This window comes from Elgaria multicarinata, chromosome 9, assembly GCF_023053635.1.
Source record: "Elgaria multicarinata webbii isolate HBS135686 ecotype San Diego chromosome 9, rElgMul1.1.pri, whole genome shotgun sequence".
NCBI classification, from domain to species: domain Eukaryota; kingdom Metazoa; phylum Chordata; class Lepidosauria; order Squamata; family Anguidae; genus Elgaria; species Elgaria multicarinata.
In genome coordinates, this window is record NC_086179.1 from 81,869,321 (window position 1) to 81,890,334 (window position 21,014).

Sequence of the window (21,014 nt, forward strand, 5' to 3'; positions counted from 1 at the left end):
ATACGGTCTTTCAGATAACCTGGACCTGAGCCATATAGGGCTTTATAGGTCATAAACTAATGACAGTAGTCCACATAACAGCAAGGATATTTAGAAAGCAGCAAGCTGCTGTCATATGCAACTGGTGTAGTATAACAAGTCAGGAGCAACTCAGCTCAAATTTTGCCACATGTATTAACTTACTGGGTGGCTTGAAGCAAGCCTTGGCTCCACCTCCACATTACGGAGGTAAAAATACTGCCCTATCTTACAGGATTGTCGTAATGCAGGGGTGCGCAACTTGTGGTCGTCCAGATGTTTTGGCCTATAACTCCCATGATTCTTCACAATTGGCTATGCTTGCCAGAGCTGATGGAAGTTGATGAGAGCCACAAGATTGCAAAACAGTTGGAGGGTCACAAGACTGTAAAAGGATAATGTACATGAAACACTCTGAACCCTAAGACACTAAGGTAGGGTGACCATATGAAAAGGAGGACAGGGCTCCTGTAACAGTTGTATTGAAAAGGGAATTTCAGCAGGTGCTGTTTGTATATATGGGGAACCTGGTGAAATTCCCTCTTCATCACAACAGTTAAAGCTGCAGGTGCCCTGTCCTCTTTTAAATCTGGTGACTCTAGTATAGCTCCTGCAGCTTTAACTGTTGTGATGAAGAGGGAATTTCACTAGGTTCTCCATATATACAACTGACACCTGCTGAAATTCCCTTTTCCAAGCAACTGTTAAAGATACAGGAGCCCTGTCCTCCTTTTCATATGGGCACTACACTAAGGGCGCAATCCTAGGCAGGTTTAAACAGAAAAATGTCCGACAACTCCCAGCATTCTCCAGCCAGCATGGCTAACCAATCGTTGCCTACGATTGCAACTTAAATAAATGGTAAGATTTCTGCAGCTTCTTACAATGTGTCTGGGCATTACTTAGAAAGTGCCACCAAGAGTTGTAGCCTTCACATGACTTCTAACGCTGTGTCCTTGGTCACTCTTTACTAGTGGCCTAGGAATGTCGCAATGGAAATTTGTGTATGGAAGAGCCGCATTTGAAACATGTACACCTCTCTCTCAAAAGTGCCCCTGCAAATATCACGTTGGACCAAAGCATAAAATGATGAAATGGGAGTCATTGGCTGATTTTATGTTAGAGCTTCTGATAATACTTGGAAGTCAGTCTTAGTCAGCTTGCGTAGCGGGCGGCGGGGGGGAGGCAATGGAGTTGGGGCAGTTTTATTCTCTCGCTGCACATTCTGCCCAAAATTGAACCTGGTGGACAGGGCCTTCTACCAGCGGGGGCTGCTATGCTCAATCTTATGACTGTCTAGACAAGGGGGTTGGAGGGCAACGATCTCATGATTTTATGATCACGAGAGCGTCGCCCTTGTCTACACGTGGCCATTTTGGTTTTGGTTTTTAAAGGAGAAGGAGTGCATGAGTGCTCGATCGCAAAATGTAAGTATTTTTTTAAAATAAAAATTCCCAGCTCTCCCCACCCCACCACCGATGGGCACAGAGCTCCTGAGGAGCTCTGTGCCCCATGCCCAGCTCCTTGTGGTTACTCACGAGAAGCCAGGACAACCCACGATGCCCATCCACATGTTCTGTGGGGGAAAAAGGCTACGCCGATATCCTGGTCCAAGGGAGGGATCATCCTTCCCTGCTCCTGGGATCCCCTGTGCATCACGTGGACGCACAGGGATGATCCCGGGGCAATCACTGTGGTATTGCCTGGTCTAGCCATGGCCTAAGATTAATCAACAGCAATAGGTGACCATGACAATTCTGCAATTAGAGTCCTATTAGCACTCATGCTATAATAATAATAATAATAATAATAATAATAATAATAATAATAATAATTTCTTACCCGTGTCTCCATTTTGATTGAGGTGGGGAACAACAGGAAGTATAAAATACATAAAATCAATGTACTCACTAGAGGGAGATGGCAGGGACATGAGAGCAGAATTTATTTATTTACTCAATTAAATTTACATTGATATAAATTATTATTCAGTTATTTGGATGACGTCTTGACACGGGAAGTGCTATGTTGAGGAGCAATGTGCGATTACCCGTAACAAATAAGCGTTGTGCATTTTTGGCTCTAAAACCATCGCCTGGAAAAACCTTTTGAACTCAATTGCTCTTTTCCAGTCCATAATGCCACAGCCTCTGAAGTAAAGCAGAGTATAGGAAAAGTACATATGATTATCCTGCCTTACATATCTGCTCAACATGTCTGCCCTGCCCACTACGAATGGTAATCATCCAAACTTACTTCAGATATTTTGTCCTTTAGCTAGGAAATGTCCCTTTTTGTAGCTGATCCTTTTAACCAGAGAACCCTGGAACTGAATTTGGGACCTTCTACTTGAAAAGCAGTCATTCTACCATTGTGCTCAGTTCCCTACCGACGTTTTTAACAGCCCAATAAGACTTTGAGCATGTCATGTTGAAATAGCATGTGGCTGAAGAGTGACAAGGGTTACGGAGATAGTTCTGATGTGTGAGCCACTTCGGGGAAATCATGGTTTCTCTTAAAAAATGCTCAGTAATGATAGAAGAAAAGATGCCATGAGATAAAGAAAGGCCAAGCAGCATTCTGATGTTTATGTCAGACACGAGTTTAACACTCAAAATCACAGAAGTAGTATAGTTCTTCCATGAAAGTGATTTATGGATTGCATTGTTTGACGTTCTTGCATGCAGAACATTCTGAACATAAATGAGAATTCTCTTATCACGAGATACAACTGAATTTAGTATCTCTCCAGAAGTTAGCACCTCTTTTTCGCAAAATAAAAATAATTAGTCCTTAATGCCAATTACAGGGAAAGGGGAAATAATGTCAGTTTCCATCTGGCAAAACAGAAGGAAGAGAAATGTACCAACTAAGCAGCTGTGTAAAAATAAGTACAATATAATAAAGATTAATATAAAGCCATATAAAATCTCCACACATTTTTAGTGTAAATATAATGAATTGTAATGAAATCCTGGACACTTTTAGTATTACCTACACAAGCATTCTCGCTTTGATCTCTCTACACCTGCACCAGGATGTAGATGTAGATGAGCATTTTAACGTACTTCTCACTGAAAGAAATGCACGGCATATAGAAGAAGTGGGCAACTTCAGGAGCTGGTGCCCCTCTAAAAAGTGAGCAAAGTTGTAAAATTTGATGCCAACTTTAAGCATCAAACTGCTCTGCAGTGCTACTATGGCCATAGCTAGACCGGGCGAAATCCTGGGGTGATCCCCGGGATCGTCCCTGTGAGTCCACATGACGCACAGGGGATCCCGGGATCAGGGAGGGATGATCCCTCCCTTGCACTGGGACTTTAGGCCTGGTTATTCTGTGGTCTCAGGCTGAGCTCGAGACCGCGGAATGTGTGGCCAGGCGCTGCGGTTTGTCCCGGCTCCTTGCAGTTCCTCGCGAGGAGCCAGGACCCATGCATGGGGTGCAGCGCTCCTCAGGGGTGAGGTGGGGCGAGTGGGGAAATTAAATTATTTTTTAAAAAATCCTTACCTTTTGCGCAAGAGCGTTCATGTGCTGCTGCCTCTTTAAGAAAAATAAAAATAAAAATGGCGGGTGCAACACCTCTCCATCTGAGGTCGTCACGCACCATGTGTAAACTGAGGGGGGATCTCGCAATAAAACCATCGCGAGATCTTCACCCCTCCATCACGGACTAACAGGCCCATCACGGACTAACTGATTAAATTGTGCTAGTTTACAAGGTAGATTTGGCCATTTTGGCACTCTATCGATGCTAAAGATGCCTTTGTTATTTTTTATTATTATTTTCAAGGGCAGCAGGGACTGCACCAGGGAGCAATGGGGACTGCAGGCAGCCTGCGAGCCTAGAGATGGTATCCACACTCCAATGCATGTTCCAACACAAATTTGGGTAGACATCCAATTTATGCTCACAGTTCCTGATCCAGGAAGCGATATGCAATATGGATCTGCTTAGTTAAATGGGGCATGTAATTGTTATCTCAAAATATAGAGGCAATATACTATTATATTAAGAATTCAAATGAAATGATAACCTAAGGCCACCCTCTTTGCTGGGTCAAGGAGCTGATCTCGGAGCTGAAATTCCTTGACCACGTGATGGGGGGAAGGCTGCATCGAATAGGGGAGGCATGCATAACCCCGTGTAGCAAGGCACTAATAGGGGTGGGGGGACAGGGAAACTAGACTCTGTTATGGTGATTTTGTGGCATGCTGGCTCTGAGCCTACAGTGGACTAGATAGAATCTTACAAATTAAAAAATAACCAATGAGCTTAGATCCAGAGGAGCTTCCTTCCTCCATTGGAAGAAGTTGCTTTAGATCCAACCCATGATCATCCCTCTTCTCATGTCTCCTCCATGCCCCCGACGTTTTCTCACTGCAATGCCCTTTTGTCTCTGCCAAGCTCCAATGCAACATAATACCATGTGATCTATTTCCTTCCTTGTTTTCTGCATTTGCTAGGCTATGCTGAGCGGTTGCTCATTTTTCAGTAGCAAAGACCAACCATGAGGCGTGTCTACACCAGGCAGTATATTGCACTATGAAGGCGGTATGAAAGTGGTATATAAAAGGCAAGAGCCACACCAAGCAGGCTATAGCAGTATGACAGCTGTATATGTGTCAATGGGCCCCAACAGTTGTCAGTGCACTTCAATACCGCTATAAAGCAGTAGTGTGGCTCCTGCCTTTGTATACCACTTTCATAGTGCAATATCCTGCTTGGTGTAGATTATGCCATGGTCTTTGCTATTGACGTAGGAAACTGATAGGAAGTCCCTTTATTCGTTGCCCCCAAATAAGATAATTGGATGTTCCCCAACTGGGATAGTAACAAGAAGTTGAGGGGTTGTTTTATACTAAGTAACACGCTGCATTCATTTTTCTGGAGCCTGTATGTGGCTCCTGCCTGAATGCAACTGAATAAATGGGAATTGTGAAGCAGCAATGTTTTCTAGATTGCCCTTTAAATTATTTAAAAGGTTAAAACAATGTGCAGCTTTTGCCCATGACGTTTTGGCTGAAAGAAGCCTTAAAGCTTGACTATTGTTTCACATTCTTGATGAGAACTATAATTTTATTTAGGCACATGGGCCAGAAATCTTATGCATAATTCACCAGTGGCCATGCTAACACACACTACAGAGCCAGAAATATGTATACTCTTACAGAAATACAAGTTTAAACCCAATATCATTTGACATTTCTTTTTTTTTTTAAAAAAATGTTACATTAAACCTGACTAGAATTCAGATTATTAGTTCAGCTTTCTGGGACGAAAGTTATTAAAGATTTTCCATGAATGACGGAATGATAAAGACATTTGTAATGCGTCAAGCTGAGTTGATGTTTTGGAGACGCAAGCAGTATTGTAGGCCATCCAGGGCTCACAGGGTTGAAGCACTGACTTTTTGATTAACAGGAATGCTGATGTCACCTGCCTCCCCAGCGTCTATGACCCCTCCGCTAACCTCATAGTAATTAGGAGCCTGTGGCTGTTGTGGATTTCCCCTCAGCTACAAGATATTCTTGGGAGCTATCGCTGTTGTAACATAGGGGATGGCTAGACAAGGGGGGTGGAGGGGGGTGATCTCACGATATGATGATTGCAAGATTGCCCCCTTGTCTACACGAGCCGCGCGACGTCCCAAGAGGAAGAGGATGTCGAGCCTGCCATTTTTTTAAAAAAAGAAACAGGAGCTGGAGAGCACCAGCACTCTAGTGCAAAGGTAGGTGTTGGTGTTTTTTAAAAAGCTCCATGCCCTGTGCCCGGTTCCCGGCTCCTTGCGTTTACTTGCGAGGAGCCAAGACTATACCGGGATGGCTGCCCACACGGTCTTGGGATCATCCCGGGACTGTGGGAAAAAGTGAGAAAAATGTGTAGGGCCGTATCCTGGGGAAATGCAGGGATCATCCCTCCCTGCTCCCGGGATCCCCTGTGCGTCATGTGGAAGCATAGGGACGATCCCCGGGATATCGCCCCGTCTAGCCACGCCCATAGAATATTTTGGGATGTCTTGGTCTTGAACGGGCAAGTAAGACCCATTAACTTTACAAAAGTCCTGCTCCTAGTGAAGAGAAACCCTGCTAATGGCTTGTGGATATAGATCAATACAGCTGCCTGCCTTTCTGGACTCTCCGTGGGGCCGTGGCTAAAGGGACTGTCATGGCAAAGACCTGGACCTCCAAATTTATCTTACACATCAGGAATCAAATTAATCATAGATTAATTTTTCCTTCCCTTTATCTTTCATTGAATAAATGCTATGGATTGTTCTGAGTTCGTGTAAAGATATTGTATAATGGATCACCCATTTGCTCCTGATTTATGATGGAATCAACTATGCAGCTTGAAATACATCCAGCATCTTAGAGGAACTCATTTTGCATTTCTTTGCTGCATATGCACTAAATCTGACCCAAATTTATGTCTCTTTTCAATATACACTTCCTCGGGCCTAGCGGTCTGTGAAAAGAGAGTGAACTGATGTCTCATCACACTTTAGGATACTATATAGCTAAGGCTTTAGTACTCAATTTGGTTCCAAGAATTATAAGACCAATCAGAAGCCAATGCCAGTATCACTAAAGCTGGATAATGATGTATGCCAAGTAGGGAATTAGGGTAAAATCCTCTGTATGCCTTTAGAACCTGCATTTCAGAAAAACATAGGATAGCCAAACATATTGCTAAGAGTTTTGAGATTTAGTGGAAGTAGACTCTGGCTGGAATGTAAGATTCAGAGCACAGACCATTGTACAAGTTTTTTTTGGGGGGGGGGCGGGGGGGGGCAGGAACCATCTTAATTAAGAATGACTTCCTAAGTCATATTTATATTTTTATAGTAGCCTTCCCCAACCAGGCAACCTCCAGATGTGTTGGACTACAGCTACCAATATCCTCGGTTGTGATAGACAGGGATGGTCATAGAGGTTGTAGTCCACCAAGTCTGGAGGATGCCAGACTGGAGAAGGCTAATTTATAGGGCTGCATTGTAAACCATCCTTCCTCCAAATTGCTTAGGGTCATGTACTTACAGTGATCCCGTTGTTTTGCTCATTGCCATTTGTTTTGAGTCTGTCTCTTCCTCCATAAGAAAGACATTCCAGTATTTCTAAAGAACACTTTATTCTTTATCTCCGCTCCATTTACAGCCGAAGAAAGAAAAAAAGATGGTGGCGGTACATGACTCATATTGGTGGATAGGCAGGAAGAGAAGCTGCAGTAAGATCAGGGAAATGCAAAGGCAAGAGAAGCTGGAAGCAGCAGTTACCAATACAGTAGGCCCTGCCTGAGGCCTAATCCGATGATAAGCTGAAAACAACAACAGAAGCAGAGGCTGGAAAGCCAGAAGCTGAAGCATGGACATGGAAAGAAAAGCTGTGGGTTGTTTAAAAGCTCATCGTTATTTGCTTTGGGTCTGCCTTTTCCTCCATAAGAAAGAAATCCCAGTATTTCTACAGAACACTTTTAAATCTCTCTCTCTCTCTCTCTCCAGCTCCGTTTACAGCTACAACTGCACTATCGTTTTTCTCTCCCCCCCCACACAATTCATCCCTTCTTCTCCCTTTCCTACTGAGGACAAACATCCCAGAACCCAAACAAATAGTTAACTCACAGCCCTGGGAGCCAAGTTATGTTGAAAGATGAGCATAGGCATGTACAGCACATTTCATTAGGGTGTGCACCCAGAGAACATTGATTGAATACTCCATCATAAAGGACCTTATTTTTATTCATTTATTTGTTAAGCAGTGTAGACACTGATGCCCTACTCCACACTTTACTTGCCTGACTGCAGGAAGGCCATTGCAGGTGGGGAGGGGGTGAGGAGACAGTACTAAAGCTCCAGCACTGGTGGGGCTTTGTAGTGACACTGGCCGGAGGGGGGGCTTACGAGGCAATATTAGCCTTTGGGGCCCCTCCTCCTGGCCTCTTTGAAGTGTGGATCCTGGCAGAGAGGCTCCCAGCAGAGCGATTCCTTTTCGTTCCTGCTGCCGGAAGCAACAGTGCGCTTCTGTGGGCAGCGACAGGGCAGCTAGAGGACCGTTTTCCCCTGAGTCTGAATCCTCCTCTCGGTCCCTACTTAATGGACCCTCAATTTGGTGCTAATTGCTTGAGACATTAGGGTGTGCCTGGGCACACCTGGCACACCCCTTGCGCACGCCTATGAAAATGAGGAGACTTGCCTAATGCTCCCCTCCTCCGGGACCTTCGAGGCTGAGAGGATTTCAACTAGACCAAGTCCAACACTTTATCCACTACACCAATAGCACTGTGCAGTAAGCAAAGCATGTACAAAGGACATGTGGAGGGAGGCGGGTAGCATTGTGCCTGCTGCCCTTCAAGCTCTGCACCTTTGCCAGAAACTCTGAATGGAGCCTGTGAACAGGCAAACTGCAGACACGGGGCTAACATTGATGGAGAATGCTGAACCAAAGTAACACCATCTTGTATATCCGCTTTGCCTCTGTGACTTATTTTACTATGTGACCAAGGAACGGACTTGGTGTCTGTTCCCCTGCCCATATCTGATATATACGTGTGCACAGAAATGTGAGGCAGGAGACCACAAAGACTGGACCCCCAGCTAAAAGATGCTGACTGAGGAAAATCTGCCCGGTAACAGTATCTGAAAAAAGTCTATAAGTAGAAGCTGCATTGAGATAGCTACCCCATGGCGCTCCGTTTGGCTGAATAAACACCTCAACAGTCAACTCGTGTCCTGTGCAACATCACTGACACTGAAGAAACTTTTTCAAAGGTGGCAAATACTCATCTTTCAGGAATTGGCACAGGCAATGTGAGATTCCTTAGCAGTGGGGAAACGTGTCAAATAGAACCTCGAATCAGAAATATCGATCACGGAAAAGAAAACACCTCCAGGTAATTTGAATTCGCTGTTTGTCCTCCTGAGTATCTCCATATCAGTGTATCACCCTAAGCCAAAGCACTCTCCTGTTGACTCAAATATCTCATTAGTTGAATGTCTGGATGTTCTCCAGGGTAACCACAAAATCAGATTGTACTGTGCTGTTGTGCCCCAGCACCTAAGAGAGTTTGATCTGCTGCACATGTTGAATTCAGGCAAGCTCCGTTGGCTTCCTTTTCCAATGAGCACTTTCTGTTCTTGCCGTTCATTTCTTCAGTGTTTCTCGCGTTCCTTCTATAAACGAACACCTCTCCTGTAATCATTGATGAGTTCCGTTCCATCAGTCTTGTGTACCCATCATTCTTAGTTCATTTCTTTGGAAGGAGTCTATTGACCCAGCCGGTGATCCTCACTGAAGAGGCTGTCACACATCCTGTTAAACGCAAGATTGCTGTTTCATTTTCTTCCCCCACTTGTTTCTCTTGCATGAATTTGCTGTAAGGGTTTCAGCATTCCAGCCACTGCAGCCTTTTGATTACATTTTGCAAAGCCTGCAAGCATTTTCTTCTGACTTCCTTAATGTGCATTTTGGCCTGGTGTTTTCCCTGGTTTTGATCTGAATGCTTTAAGACTAGGGGCAAATATTTCTTGTGCAGGAGACATAAATGGGAAGAAATATCAGCGTTAAAATGAAAAGGGCATACTCTGTGTTTTTAAAACAAACAAACAACTCAACCCAACAAAAGGGTGTGTTGTTTTTTGTTTTTGCTGTGTGACGCCTCAGTCCTTTGCAGGGATCTTTGCATATGACCACGCTTGAAATTATGCATGGTGTTGAGAAAATGGATAAGGAGAAGTTCTTCCTCTGCCCAAAAAACTAGAACCTGGGGTCATCCCATGAAGTTGAATGGTAGGAGATTCAGGACAGAGAAAAGGAAGGACTTCTTCACAAAGCGCATAGTTAAAGTACGGCATTCGCTACCACAAGCTGGGACACCAACAGCTCTAAACCGCCTACAAAGTCCTCAACAGGATCCTAACCATGGACGGCATCATTGACGAGGCCAAGCGGCGGCGCTATTACGAGAAACCCTGCCCCCGGAGGCAGCGCGTGGCGTATGAGACATGCCGGAGGATCTATAACACCGAAATGGGGCGCAAGATCAACTTCCTCATGCGGAAGAATCGTGCGGATCCTTGGCTCGGCTGCTAAGCTTTGAAGGTTTCCTGGAGAGCAGACGTCTGCAAAATTGACTTTTGCGTTTTGTCCCATTTAGATGGCTTTCTGAACAAAGCTGGCTGGTGTAAGTGGAGGAGATGGCACTCCGGTTTTTCCCTTTCAATGAGATCTCTAGGTCTGGTTACCCATCTTTTCTTTAGATTTGAAAATGGGTAAAGTCATTCAAAATAATTTCCTGCAGTATTTGTCAATAGCAAGCTTAATTCATAACCTCGTGACCCTACATGTTCAGCAAAATCACTTCCTAGTCTATCCTGGATCAAACTATTTCTATTTGTTGGTGCTGAATGCTTCCTAAATTATTTTGTGAACCGCCCAGAGAGCTCCGGCTATTGGGCGGTATAGAAATGTAATAATTAAATAAATAAATAAATAAACGGGATCAGACAATATGCCTGGAGGATAAGGCTATCAATGGCTGTTAGTCCTGATGGCGATACGTCCAGTCTTGGAGGCAGTATTCCCATGGACACCAATTGCTGGGGAACACGAGCAGAAGGGTGATATTGCACTCTTGACCTTCTTGTGAGCTTCCCACAGGCAGCTGGGTGGCCACTGTGGGAACAGAATGCTGGACCAGATAGGCCTTTGGTCAGATTCATCATGGCTCTTCTGATGTTCTTATGACATTTGTTCATAATTCTTTATTAATGTCAACCCACTCTCACAGCGCAATGAAAAAAGGCTACGTGCTCCCTAAAGCACCCATTTACAAAGAAATATTCTAAAGCTCCTTCCACAGTAGCTCAAGCACCAGCTATATTATGAAATATAGTTTCTGGCCTGTGGAGAAGATTGTAAGAGACACTGAGAGCTCCGTATGATGCTCCTATATCCATAATTCAGACAACTTTCTGCAACATGTGCCTCTTTAGAATACAAAGTTGAATCAATACACAGATGCTTTCCTTGTGAATGTAATTTGCAGTGGCGACCATGACATTGCTGTAATATATGGAAGATTCCATGATCAGTCTTTAATCACTGGTTTTTAAAAAGTTATCAAAAAATAACCAGAGGGGTAAGTGACAGACTTAGAAATAAAGCCTCCAGCAGTTCCTGCCATGAAGGAAACCTTATAAAAGTACAATATGTTTTCATTCGTGCAGGATATTTATATCTTGCCACAAAGAGCAAACAAATCCACAACGTATGATCAAAGAGACTTGTTTATCTCTATATTATGTTTTTTTGTACATAATGTTAGTTCCTTTGCATTGTTACTGATGTTCTTTTTCTTAGTTCTTTGATCCCCTTCTAATCAATTCACACACACACACACACACATCCCTCCAACAACTACACAGCTTTCTTATTTGCGATAAAAAGTAACAACAAATGCTGCAGGTTGATGGTTAAGATGTACATATTGTCCTTCTGAAGTCCATCAGTGCTAACTTTCATAGTTCCCCATGAAAATCCTTTGTTGCAAAGAGAGTACTGTGAAATTATGGCTTCCACAGAGCTCAGAATTTATTTTTTACCTTGGAAGAACCTGTATTCTGCATCAGGAAGGAAGGGTAGACCCTGAACATTTTGATGAGTTTACACAGACTATTGTGTACAAATACTACTAGGCACGGGACTGCATCTTTTTGATTTTCATATGGTGCAATCATATACACCAGGGGTGGGCAATGGCAGGCGATCCAGGGGCCGTTTTCACCCCTCCATTCCCCACCACCCATAGAGTACTGCCACTGCTCCCCCCTTGTGGAATCCCATTCCAACACATTGTCCATTACTCCTATGGAGTAGTAAATAGATTTTTTTTTTTGCTGCTGCTGCCACAAATTTCAATGGAGGTCAGCATGGACCCAGCCTTGTTACACATGCTACTCAGAAGTAAGTTCCACTGAGTTCAGAGGGTCTTTTTCCCAGGAAAGTAGGTATAGTTTTGCAGCTTTAGGTTGCAATTCTTTAGCCTTGTGTTGTAAGTCCCATTGATTTCAGACCCACGGGAGAAAGATACTTGTGAGAAAAGGTTGCTGGATAGCTGTCATGCAGCTCAGCCGTGTGCATTTTGACTCAGAAGAAAATCCAGCTTGATTGTATGCATGCTTACTTCTAAGTAAGTTCTACTTTGTTCAATGGAACTTACGTTCAAGTACCTATGCTAGCAGGGCCGGCCTGATATATTTCCCTGCCTGAGACAAGGAATAAGACGCTGCCCCCCTCCCATTCTATGTACAAAACCCAACTGGACTGGCAATTGAATCTTTCTTCAACATTGGTGATGAAACAGCATTGTTCACTGCTCCTGAAGGCATCAGACTAGCTTAGGGAGCAGAAGGCAAGCCATGTGGCACACACCTCTTTCCTTCAACACTTTCTGCCATCTCCCAGGATCTGCCACCTGAGGCAATTGCCTCACTCTGCCTAATGATAGGGCCAGCTCTGTGTGCTATTGCCCACCTCTTTGACCCATCTTACCCTCATTCTTCCATTTCTTATTGCTGGCCCATCTTCTGCCAACCTCAACACATAGAGATCCATTTTGTACTCTCTTCCTCCTCGAATACTGAATCCAAATCCTTTGGCTCCCTTCTCCATGTCAACAGTAAAATAATCAAAATCCTGTATGGTCAAAGAACACGGAAAATATTATTTTAATGGACAATAGCATTTCCCTTTTTTGAGGCCAACATTCTCAATGTACAGGTCATTAAAAAGAAAGCCCTTGATTTCAAGCTGATTTACTACTTGGTATTATGCTCTGGTTAAGGTACTTACTAGGTGGTGGCAATCTTTGGGTGCTGAAGGGGCCTAAAGTAATGTCTGATGTCTATATTCCAAGGGGAGACACCTTTCCCGCCTTTTTTTGAGGGGGGAAAATCATGCAAATATGACAGTCATGTGTTCAGGCTAGTGTGGTGTGCCTGTGTCGTACATTTAGTTGTGTGGTGGGGAGGAGAGGTATGTACTTGCTTCTTCATCGCATGTTGCCATCTGGTAAGTATTTGAATTAGGCCTAAGACGTACTAGCTGCATTAGGACATCACAATAAAGCACAGTTTATTGTGACAAGAATGTGCATATCAGCAGTAAGATCTTAGTATGGGGTGTATCCAAGCCCATGACAGGTCAATGTCACAAAACATGACATTATTCCAATATTGTTTCTCATTAAGATTCACCATAGGCAGATACATCCATGCTAATAAAACCAAAGAGACAAGCTTACCTGGAAGTAATCCCAATGAAAAAAATGGGACATACTTCCAAGAAAATGGTTATAGGATTAGGATGCAAATCTGCTTAAGTCTTAGTATTTCAATTGTGGATTGCAGATAAGGCTGTAAAGGAGATTTTGAGAATATTAAACACTTCTCTTAGGAAATTTAGAAAGCTTGTTTATGCATAACTTTCAAATCGGATGTTTCTTTACCCTTTTGAATTGCCAAGCACTATCATTCGAAATTATATGTGATGTGCTATATAATTGTCCTCTCTCTCTCTCTCTCTCTCTCTCTCTCTCTCTCTCTCTCTCCCCTCCACCTCTCTCTCTCTCTCTCTCTCACACACACACACAGTTTATAAAATCTACAAAGTCAAGCAGCAGAGCTTTCTCAGGATTCTTTGGGGAAGGAAGTTGTAGGCCTAAATGTTCTCCCACAAAGAAAGTGTTTTTCCACATAGAAATACAGGACATTCCTGCTCCCTGCAAGGCTAGTTTTCCATATGCAGGGAGCTTTTCATAGAAGAACATTCAAATGTGCAACCTCTGCAGGTGCAGCCTGGAGTCATACAGTTCATGAAAAGTTTCCTACTTGATTACGCTCCTAAGAGTGATAATTTTTCCATCAAAGTCCATGGAACTAGTCCTTAGCCTTAAGCACTATTAACCATTTCAGGTGATGTGAATGTGAATGCAAATTACTTGCTTAACATAAATTAACATTTGGCCCAATGTATCTACTTGTTACATCTGTCCTGTTATTCATGTCCTGCTGCAATATGTCTTAGGATTGGGTCATAAGCCTGGCAAAAATGAAAATGTCAGGATCTAAGGGGCTCTATGCAGAGAAGCACCTGTTCCATTTCTGCATACATCGAGACTGCTTGCATAATTCAAACCACAATGCAAGTACACGCTCAGGTATGACCTTCTGAACAAATAGAAGCTTCCCTTGAGTGCTTTTGCAGAGAGTTCTATGATTTCCTAATTCCAAGCAGTCTCCATCTACGAGAGTGATAGAAGAGACAGTATTTATGCAGCAATTCCTCCTGGTTTGTATTTAGGCAATCCACTGAGTGGGTCTGCTCTGATTATTCATATTTCATTCTATGATGAAAGCGAAAACAAATGGCTGCGTGACTACAATCCAATGAGCCTTGTTACACCAGCAGTCACACGTGAGATATTGTCTGAATGCCTGGTCCCAGTCAGCCTTCTATCTACAATATTTTGTACCAGCTGAGGTTTTCAAACAGTTTCCCAAGACAGTGGCCTTACAGCAAGCCAAATGGGATGTTGTCAGAGCATGGAGGGATCACAGTTGGAGCATCAGCCTAAGATACTTTGTGCCGTGGAAGACACTTGAGCCTCCAACAATAAGGCTGGATATAATAACATTGCCACACTGAGAACATGAGCCTTAGGAAGGCGTGTGTATGTGTGTGTGTGTGTGTGTGTATTTGTAGATCTCTCCTCTGCACACTTCCCAGGATCCATTTGCAATTCTTTTAATCACCAAAAATACTTGTATATACACTGTGGCATTCAAAACTAATACTGGTCCGAGTCCAGTATTATTATAGTTTACTGGCTGGGGTGGGCAACTTGTGTCCTTCCAAACGTTGTTGGCCTACAACTCCCATGATCCCTCACCATTGTCTATCTTGGCTAGGGCTGATGGGAGTTGTAGGCCAAAACATCTGGAGGGCCACAAGTTGCCCCCTTGCCGTCTACTCTAACTGGCAGGAGCTTCCTGGGTTTTAGACAGAGGTCTTTTCCATCACTCTTTTTACCTGGAGATGCCAGAGAGCATGTGCCCTACCATTGGGCTGTGCACACTCCACTCAGTTTCTGATGTAGCACTAACTTTGGGTTTTCAATTTAGGGTTAGCAGCCAGACGTATCAAGTGCATTGCAAACTGCTTCGGGTACAGTTTCATGGACAAACTCTATAAAAATGATCTATATACAAATAAACCAGTACCTGGGGCTGTCTGTAATCTGACAAGGGGTACTGCCTGGTGTCCGGAGAATGTTGCCTGTAGTCTATCAAAGGGGGCTGCCTGTAGTCCAGAGGTGGCGGCTGCTGGTAATCCAATACTGGAGGATGCCGGTAGTCTAATGGCGGCTGCCGATAATCCGTTGAAGGCTGCCTATAGTCTGTAAATGGAGGTTGCCGGATGTCGGGTTTCACATCCTGCCGTGCTTTTACCTCTGACCTATAACTAAGTAATAAAGGATAGTCATGCTGGAAACTTAACAGTGCTTTATTTATTTATTTTAAAAAGTAAGAACGGGGTAGATGCTAGATACATCCCAAGAAATGAAAACCATACTGCTGGACTTTAACACCAAGTAACACGGGGCTTGGCCAAGCAATAAATGCCTACATTTGTGATATTTAATTTTCAGGGGGGAAACAGACACACATTCAAAGGGCGCTTGCTGCAAATGAGAGGATGTGACGGCTTCTTTCGTAAGCCAGCTGTGTCTGGAGTGAGGCACGACCACGCCACTGCGCCCCATGAACAGCAGCCTGTGATTCATTTCGGGGGTGGGAATCATGCAGTTCTGTTCTGGGGCATTCAGAGATGGAGAAGACGTATCCCCTTTACCAGGAATGGCTGAAACAGCCGTCCTCCATCAGCAGGGCGGAAGTGTGTGGTTGCTAACTGGCTAGTCGCCACTATTGCCCCAAACTCCATCAACACTTCCCAACAGTTGACTGTAAGGCGATATTGTCCATTCCTCGATTGCCTCGCTGGCTGCTGCTTCTGCTGCCCTGGCCAGATGTTGCCCTTACTGACACATAGCCCAGGTGGCAATCCAGCAGTGGAAAAGCAGGCAGGGGTGCTAACCTGAGTGGATGCACTTTGCACGGGTCATTACCTCCTAAATCAGCCTTCCCCAACCCGGTGCCCTCCAGATTTGTTGGACTGCAATGCCCATGCTGGCTGGGGATGATGCAAGTTGCAGTCCAACACATCTGGAGACTGGCCCAAGTTACTTGCGACCCAGATTGGCCACCTACATACTAAGGTCAGAAAGCAGTAATAAATATCAGAATGTAACTCCCCACAAGCAAGATAATGATGCACACAGATAAACACTGCTAATATTTGCTGCCTATGTGAATATGTATACTCTTACAATGCGATCCTATACACGTCTACTCAGAACTACATCTACTCAGAACAACTACTCAGAACTACATCCATTGAGCTCAATGGGGGTTACTCCCAAGTAAATGAGCATAGGATTGCAGCCTTTACCGAGGGGTCATACCAGAATTTCCAGAAATGTACTAGACAGACTTCCCTATGGAAGTTTGAGGAATTAATATTACTTTTGTCAAAAAGAGCTACATGAGACCTGTATACCGGACATAGGTAGTCCAATGGGATTTTCAAATATTGGTTTTAACATATTAAACTATGACATTACCCATGACATAGGGTAGATAATCTTTAAGAAAGATGGACATTTTTCATCCAGCATAACTTAAAGAGAACCCAACCCCCTGAGATTCTATAGCCCTGGTTGACAATTAAATTCTAACAGGGGTTGTATGTAGAATTAAGCAAGGGACACTGATACATTCTTGCTGATTCTGAGATCCAGGCAAAGGGCTCATCAGCCTTCTTTCCTCTGTGGACAGCCTTCCTCTTTGACAGGATTCAGCAGTTCAGTCTGGGTTTGCCTGTGTTTATGCACCTGGTTCATGCAGGTTAAGCAGAAGGCCTGTCAAATCTTTAATATTGTCCATACTTCAGGTTGTATGGGCCAATGGAGAGGATCCTTATGACCAAGGGGTATGCTGGGGAAGAGAGAGGAACACCCTGGGGCTAGATTGAGCTGTCTTTGACCTTCTTCAGAAGGGGGGGGAATCGCATCCCCTTACCGTGGCTCTGCTTCCTGCTTCTCTTCCACATTTACAACGAGCTGTAATTATACGAGGAAGAGAGCAGCAACCACATGGCCCATACAATTCAATGGGACAGTACCCTCTAGTGGGCATTTTATAGTGCAAGTTCACAGCAGGAAAACCCAACAAATACCAATCATCTGTGGGTGGCGTGCTATAAAAAGCTCATTTAAAGAAGCTCTCTCTCTCTTTTCAATGCCAAAGTTTTCCCAGCCTGACTCAGGCCTGCTTAGCTTCAGCAGGGTTGATGTATCTTGTGCCTTCAGATCATGCACTTGAACCTCTTGAAACTGAACAGTTTCAAAAGCAGTTTGCCCTAAGACATGGGAGGTCTGCTATTCAAAAAGTGTAACAAGTATTAAAAATGTTAAACTCTCATTGGGGCCCCTATACCTCATTGGAGCCCAAGCTTGTAAATATTTTGGATAATTGGCCTTCTTACGTGAAAGTAAGCCCCAATTAAATAGAACTTACTTCGTCAGGGAAGTGTGGTTAGGATTGCAGCCTGAATATTGTAGGAGTATTAAATAAAGATGACACACAGGGCATTGTACTTGAACCACAGCTAATTAGTCCTTTTTATAACACAGTGTAGAAACTTTGAAACTGTCATTTACTGTGGGGTCAAGGTCTGGATGAGCTACATTGGTAAATCAATGATGTGAAGTGGGTATAATGATAATGTATTCAGTCACATTTTACAAGACAAAAGTTAATCCAAGGACAGAATATAATTGCCTGGAAAATACAAGATGGCCATAGAAGTTTTAAACTGACATATTCTTTTAAGGTGCAGCTTTTGAATTTATGCCCATGAATGAAAGACGGAGAGGGGGGAAGGCCAGTGATAGTAACTAACAGGCAGAAATTATTTGGAGTAAAAAGATCTGCTGTAAACAAAGATAGCTGTTTTCTCATGCTGCTTTGTTTGTGAGGATCGTGGGGGGAGGAACAGTTTTAAGATTAAAAAGATGGAATAAAACCATAAGCGTAACAGATCCAACTTTCACGACCACTTTTGATGTGATGAAGTCATCCAATGAACTTTTTGCCCATAATTTTTCATGCAATAAGGTACTAGTTATATTGATCTTGTTCAGATGACATGCTAAGCCACAGTGGTTAAACATTTTGAGCTAAACGTTAATGCTTAGTGTGTCATGGGAACCGTTCCTAACCATGGTGGCTACATAGCTACAGTTTAAACACGTTCACTAACCATTTACTGCAAAAGGGTTAGTGGCCCAACCATGACTTAGCATGTTGTCTGAAGAGGCCCACTGTCACAAATCTGCTAATTTTCTATGCATTTTCAGACCACTGTAGTTAGCGATTTTATCCTTTGGGGCAATGCCTCAATAATTTGTATCATGAAAAAGGGCGATAATATGCTATTGAATGGTGCCAAGTGAAAATGTTCACAATTATAGCATTCTATAATGTTATTTTTGTAGCCTCGTCATCTACAATGAGTCATCCCTCTTTGTACCACATCTCCAACAAGACTGTTGGGGAAGTAAGCATGAAATTAGGTACCCTTTCATTAACATAAAGAGTTGGTATCAAGAGATCCCATCAGAAGACGCCCACTCATGAAAAGCTGGGGAGGGGGGGGAGTGATATTTGTGGATTTCTCCTTCCCTCTGCGGCCTCCCAAAATCTGCTCTGGAAAGTTGGAAGACCCTCCAGAACACTGTGGGAGGTGGTATGGGAGGCGACAGGGAAAAGAGGGAGTTGGCGGAAATTGCCTCCCCTCTCGTGAATGGAAGATCCCAGCTTCTTCTGCAAACACACTCCAAATCCAGAATCCTATTCTGGATCCCAGCCCAAATACAGCTGAGCTGTTCTCTCCACTCCCCAACAAGGCCCGCCAAATCCACTTTTAGGGAATCATGGTGTTGCATTGTAGAGCTAGAGGAGGCTAGGCACTGCGCCAGCTTTTCTTTCCTTACCTGTTTTCGTGTCCTTGAGATTGGAGTGGCTGTGGAGGTGCCGGCTGTGCTACGGGGCTCTGCTGTGCTACAGGGCTCTGCTGTGATAGGGGGCTCTGCTGAGCCATGGGGCTGTGCTGTTGTGCCATGGGGCTCTGTTTCTCTGAGCTGGGTGCGGAAGCTGGGCTGTTCAGCTCTGTATAATGGAACACTGGAGATTAGAGGCCTTGTCACCACATGGCATTCAGAGGAAAGGGCAAAGGGAGGCAATCATTGCTCTGTCAGGCTTCACCTCAGACCGTTTCTGTCTCAATGCTTTTATAATCTTGGATTGTAATTAGATTACAGACACCTGAATTTAGTAGGCTTCATTTGATATTCTCTGGGGTTTGAAATCTCATACAATTCCTGCTGATCTATGCGTTACTTAACACCTAGTTAGAGCCAACACATGGGTTCTGTTTCTCACAGCTCCTCTGAAGGGCAGAGGGAAATAGGGGTTAGGGAAGTCCCCATTGTGAGAACTGGTGCAGCGATGAAGCGTAAACTTTAAACGTCTGAGGTCCACCTGTCTAAAGCACAACAGTATCAAATGAAAGACAATTCGGGTCATGTGATGTTTTAAATTTGGACCAGTGGCCTCTTGGAGCAAGATGTAGTAAAGATGGAAGATGATCATGAAAGAAGTGACAAGTGGTAAGAGAGGGGAAGAGAAAGAGAGAAACCCTGCTTTGAAGCAAACAATTTGGCCATGGATAATGTTTAGGTCAAATGAACATTTGAGGTCCGATTTGAAGGACTAAACCTATTGGAGCCTGGGAATGCTAATTAAGACTTCCCACCGCGTAAGGTTGAGTAGGGTGCGTAGTACTGCATCCTAATTTACTCAGTGATAAGGAATGAAAGTGTAGGAATTGGACAGAACCAGTATATCTGAATGAGTGGAGGTGAGTGGGGTAGTTTATAAACGTCTCTTCAAAATATTCTGGCCTGGCCTGGTTCAAACATAAAGCCAACCTATGGTATGGATTGTTGGATTCTGGCTTGTTGTTATGTATGAACCCAGATCCACGGGGTTGTTTCTCCAGGCTGCAGAGACAGCAGACAAGAGCAGTAAACCTCCCGAGCCACACTTCATGCCAGTACTACAGCGCTGCAAAGGCACTTGGGATAAAGACAGGAAGGAAGACAAGGAGAAGGGAAGCAAGCAACCCAGGAATTGAGAAAACAAACCACAGTTTGTTTCATTGTCTGCCAGACAAACCGTGGGTAGGGCAACAAATCATGGATTAAATAAACCATGGGTTAGTGTTATGTGCAACTTCTGTCTTTTCCTAGGCTAATTTCAGAAATGTTTATGCTAGAGTAAATGTACAAGTTACGAATACAAAGTGCTAGTTTTAGGGTACATAAGACTCTTGCTGTTTTCTTAGGCCTTCCTCTTTCCATTCTCCACACTCTATTTAAGTTGCAAGCCACTTTGGGACAAAAATCTATCCATCTGTTAATGCACAATTGCTATTACCCATTTGAGTCTGTTGGATAGGGCACAATTAGAGAGATTAAACAACCAGGCATAAATATATAGGTTAGACTGGTGTTGCTCTTTCGCCTATTCTAAATCAATTCGGTTAAAAATGGCCTCTACCTAACAAGGGCATCCCTCTTAGGTGAGCTCTCATGTAAAAGGAAGACTATCCCCCCTTTTTTTTGTAAGTGTGCATATGATATACTGCTAAGGCATTTCCAGTTTGGTGGGGTGGGGGAAAAGGGCTCGATGATGTAGAGGAGTGATCCATCCAACAACACAGATTGGTACAAAATCACACTCCTTGTGTATTCAATGTG

At 43.7% G+C, this 21,014-nt stretch overlaps 1 protein-coding gene across 1 annotated transcript in view; it reads right to left on the reverse strand.

Annotated features, from left to right (window-relative positions):
• The window catches only part of MAGI2 (membrane associated guanylate kinase, WW and PDZ domain containing 2), a 748,620-nt gene that overhangs the window by 39,446 nt on the left and 688,160 nt on the right, over positions 1 to 21,014 (reverse strand). Inside the window, exons 18-20 of the mRNA XM_063134211.1 lie at positions 19,188 to 19,362; positions 15,295 to 15,535; positions 12,566 to 12,709 (exon numbers count right to left, since the gene is read on the reverse strand). Of these exons, the coding sequence (XP_062990281.1) occupies positions 12,566 to 12,709; positions 15,295 to 15,535; positions 19,188 to 19,362 (560 nt within the window). The remainder of the gene's footprint in view (positions 1 to 12,565; positions 12,710 to 15,294; positions 15,536 to 19,187; positions 19,363 to 21,014) is intronic.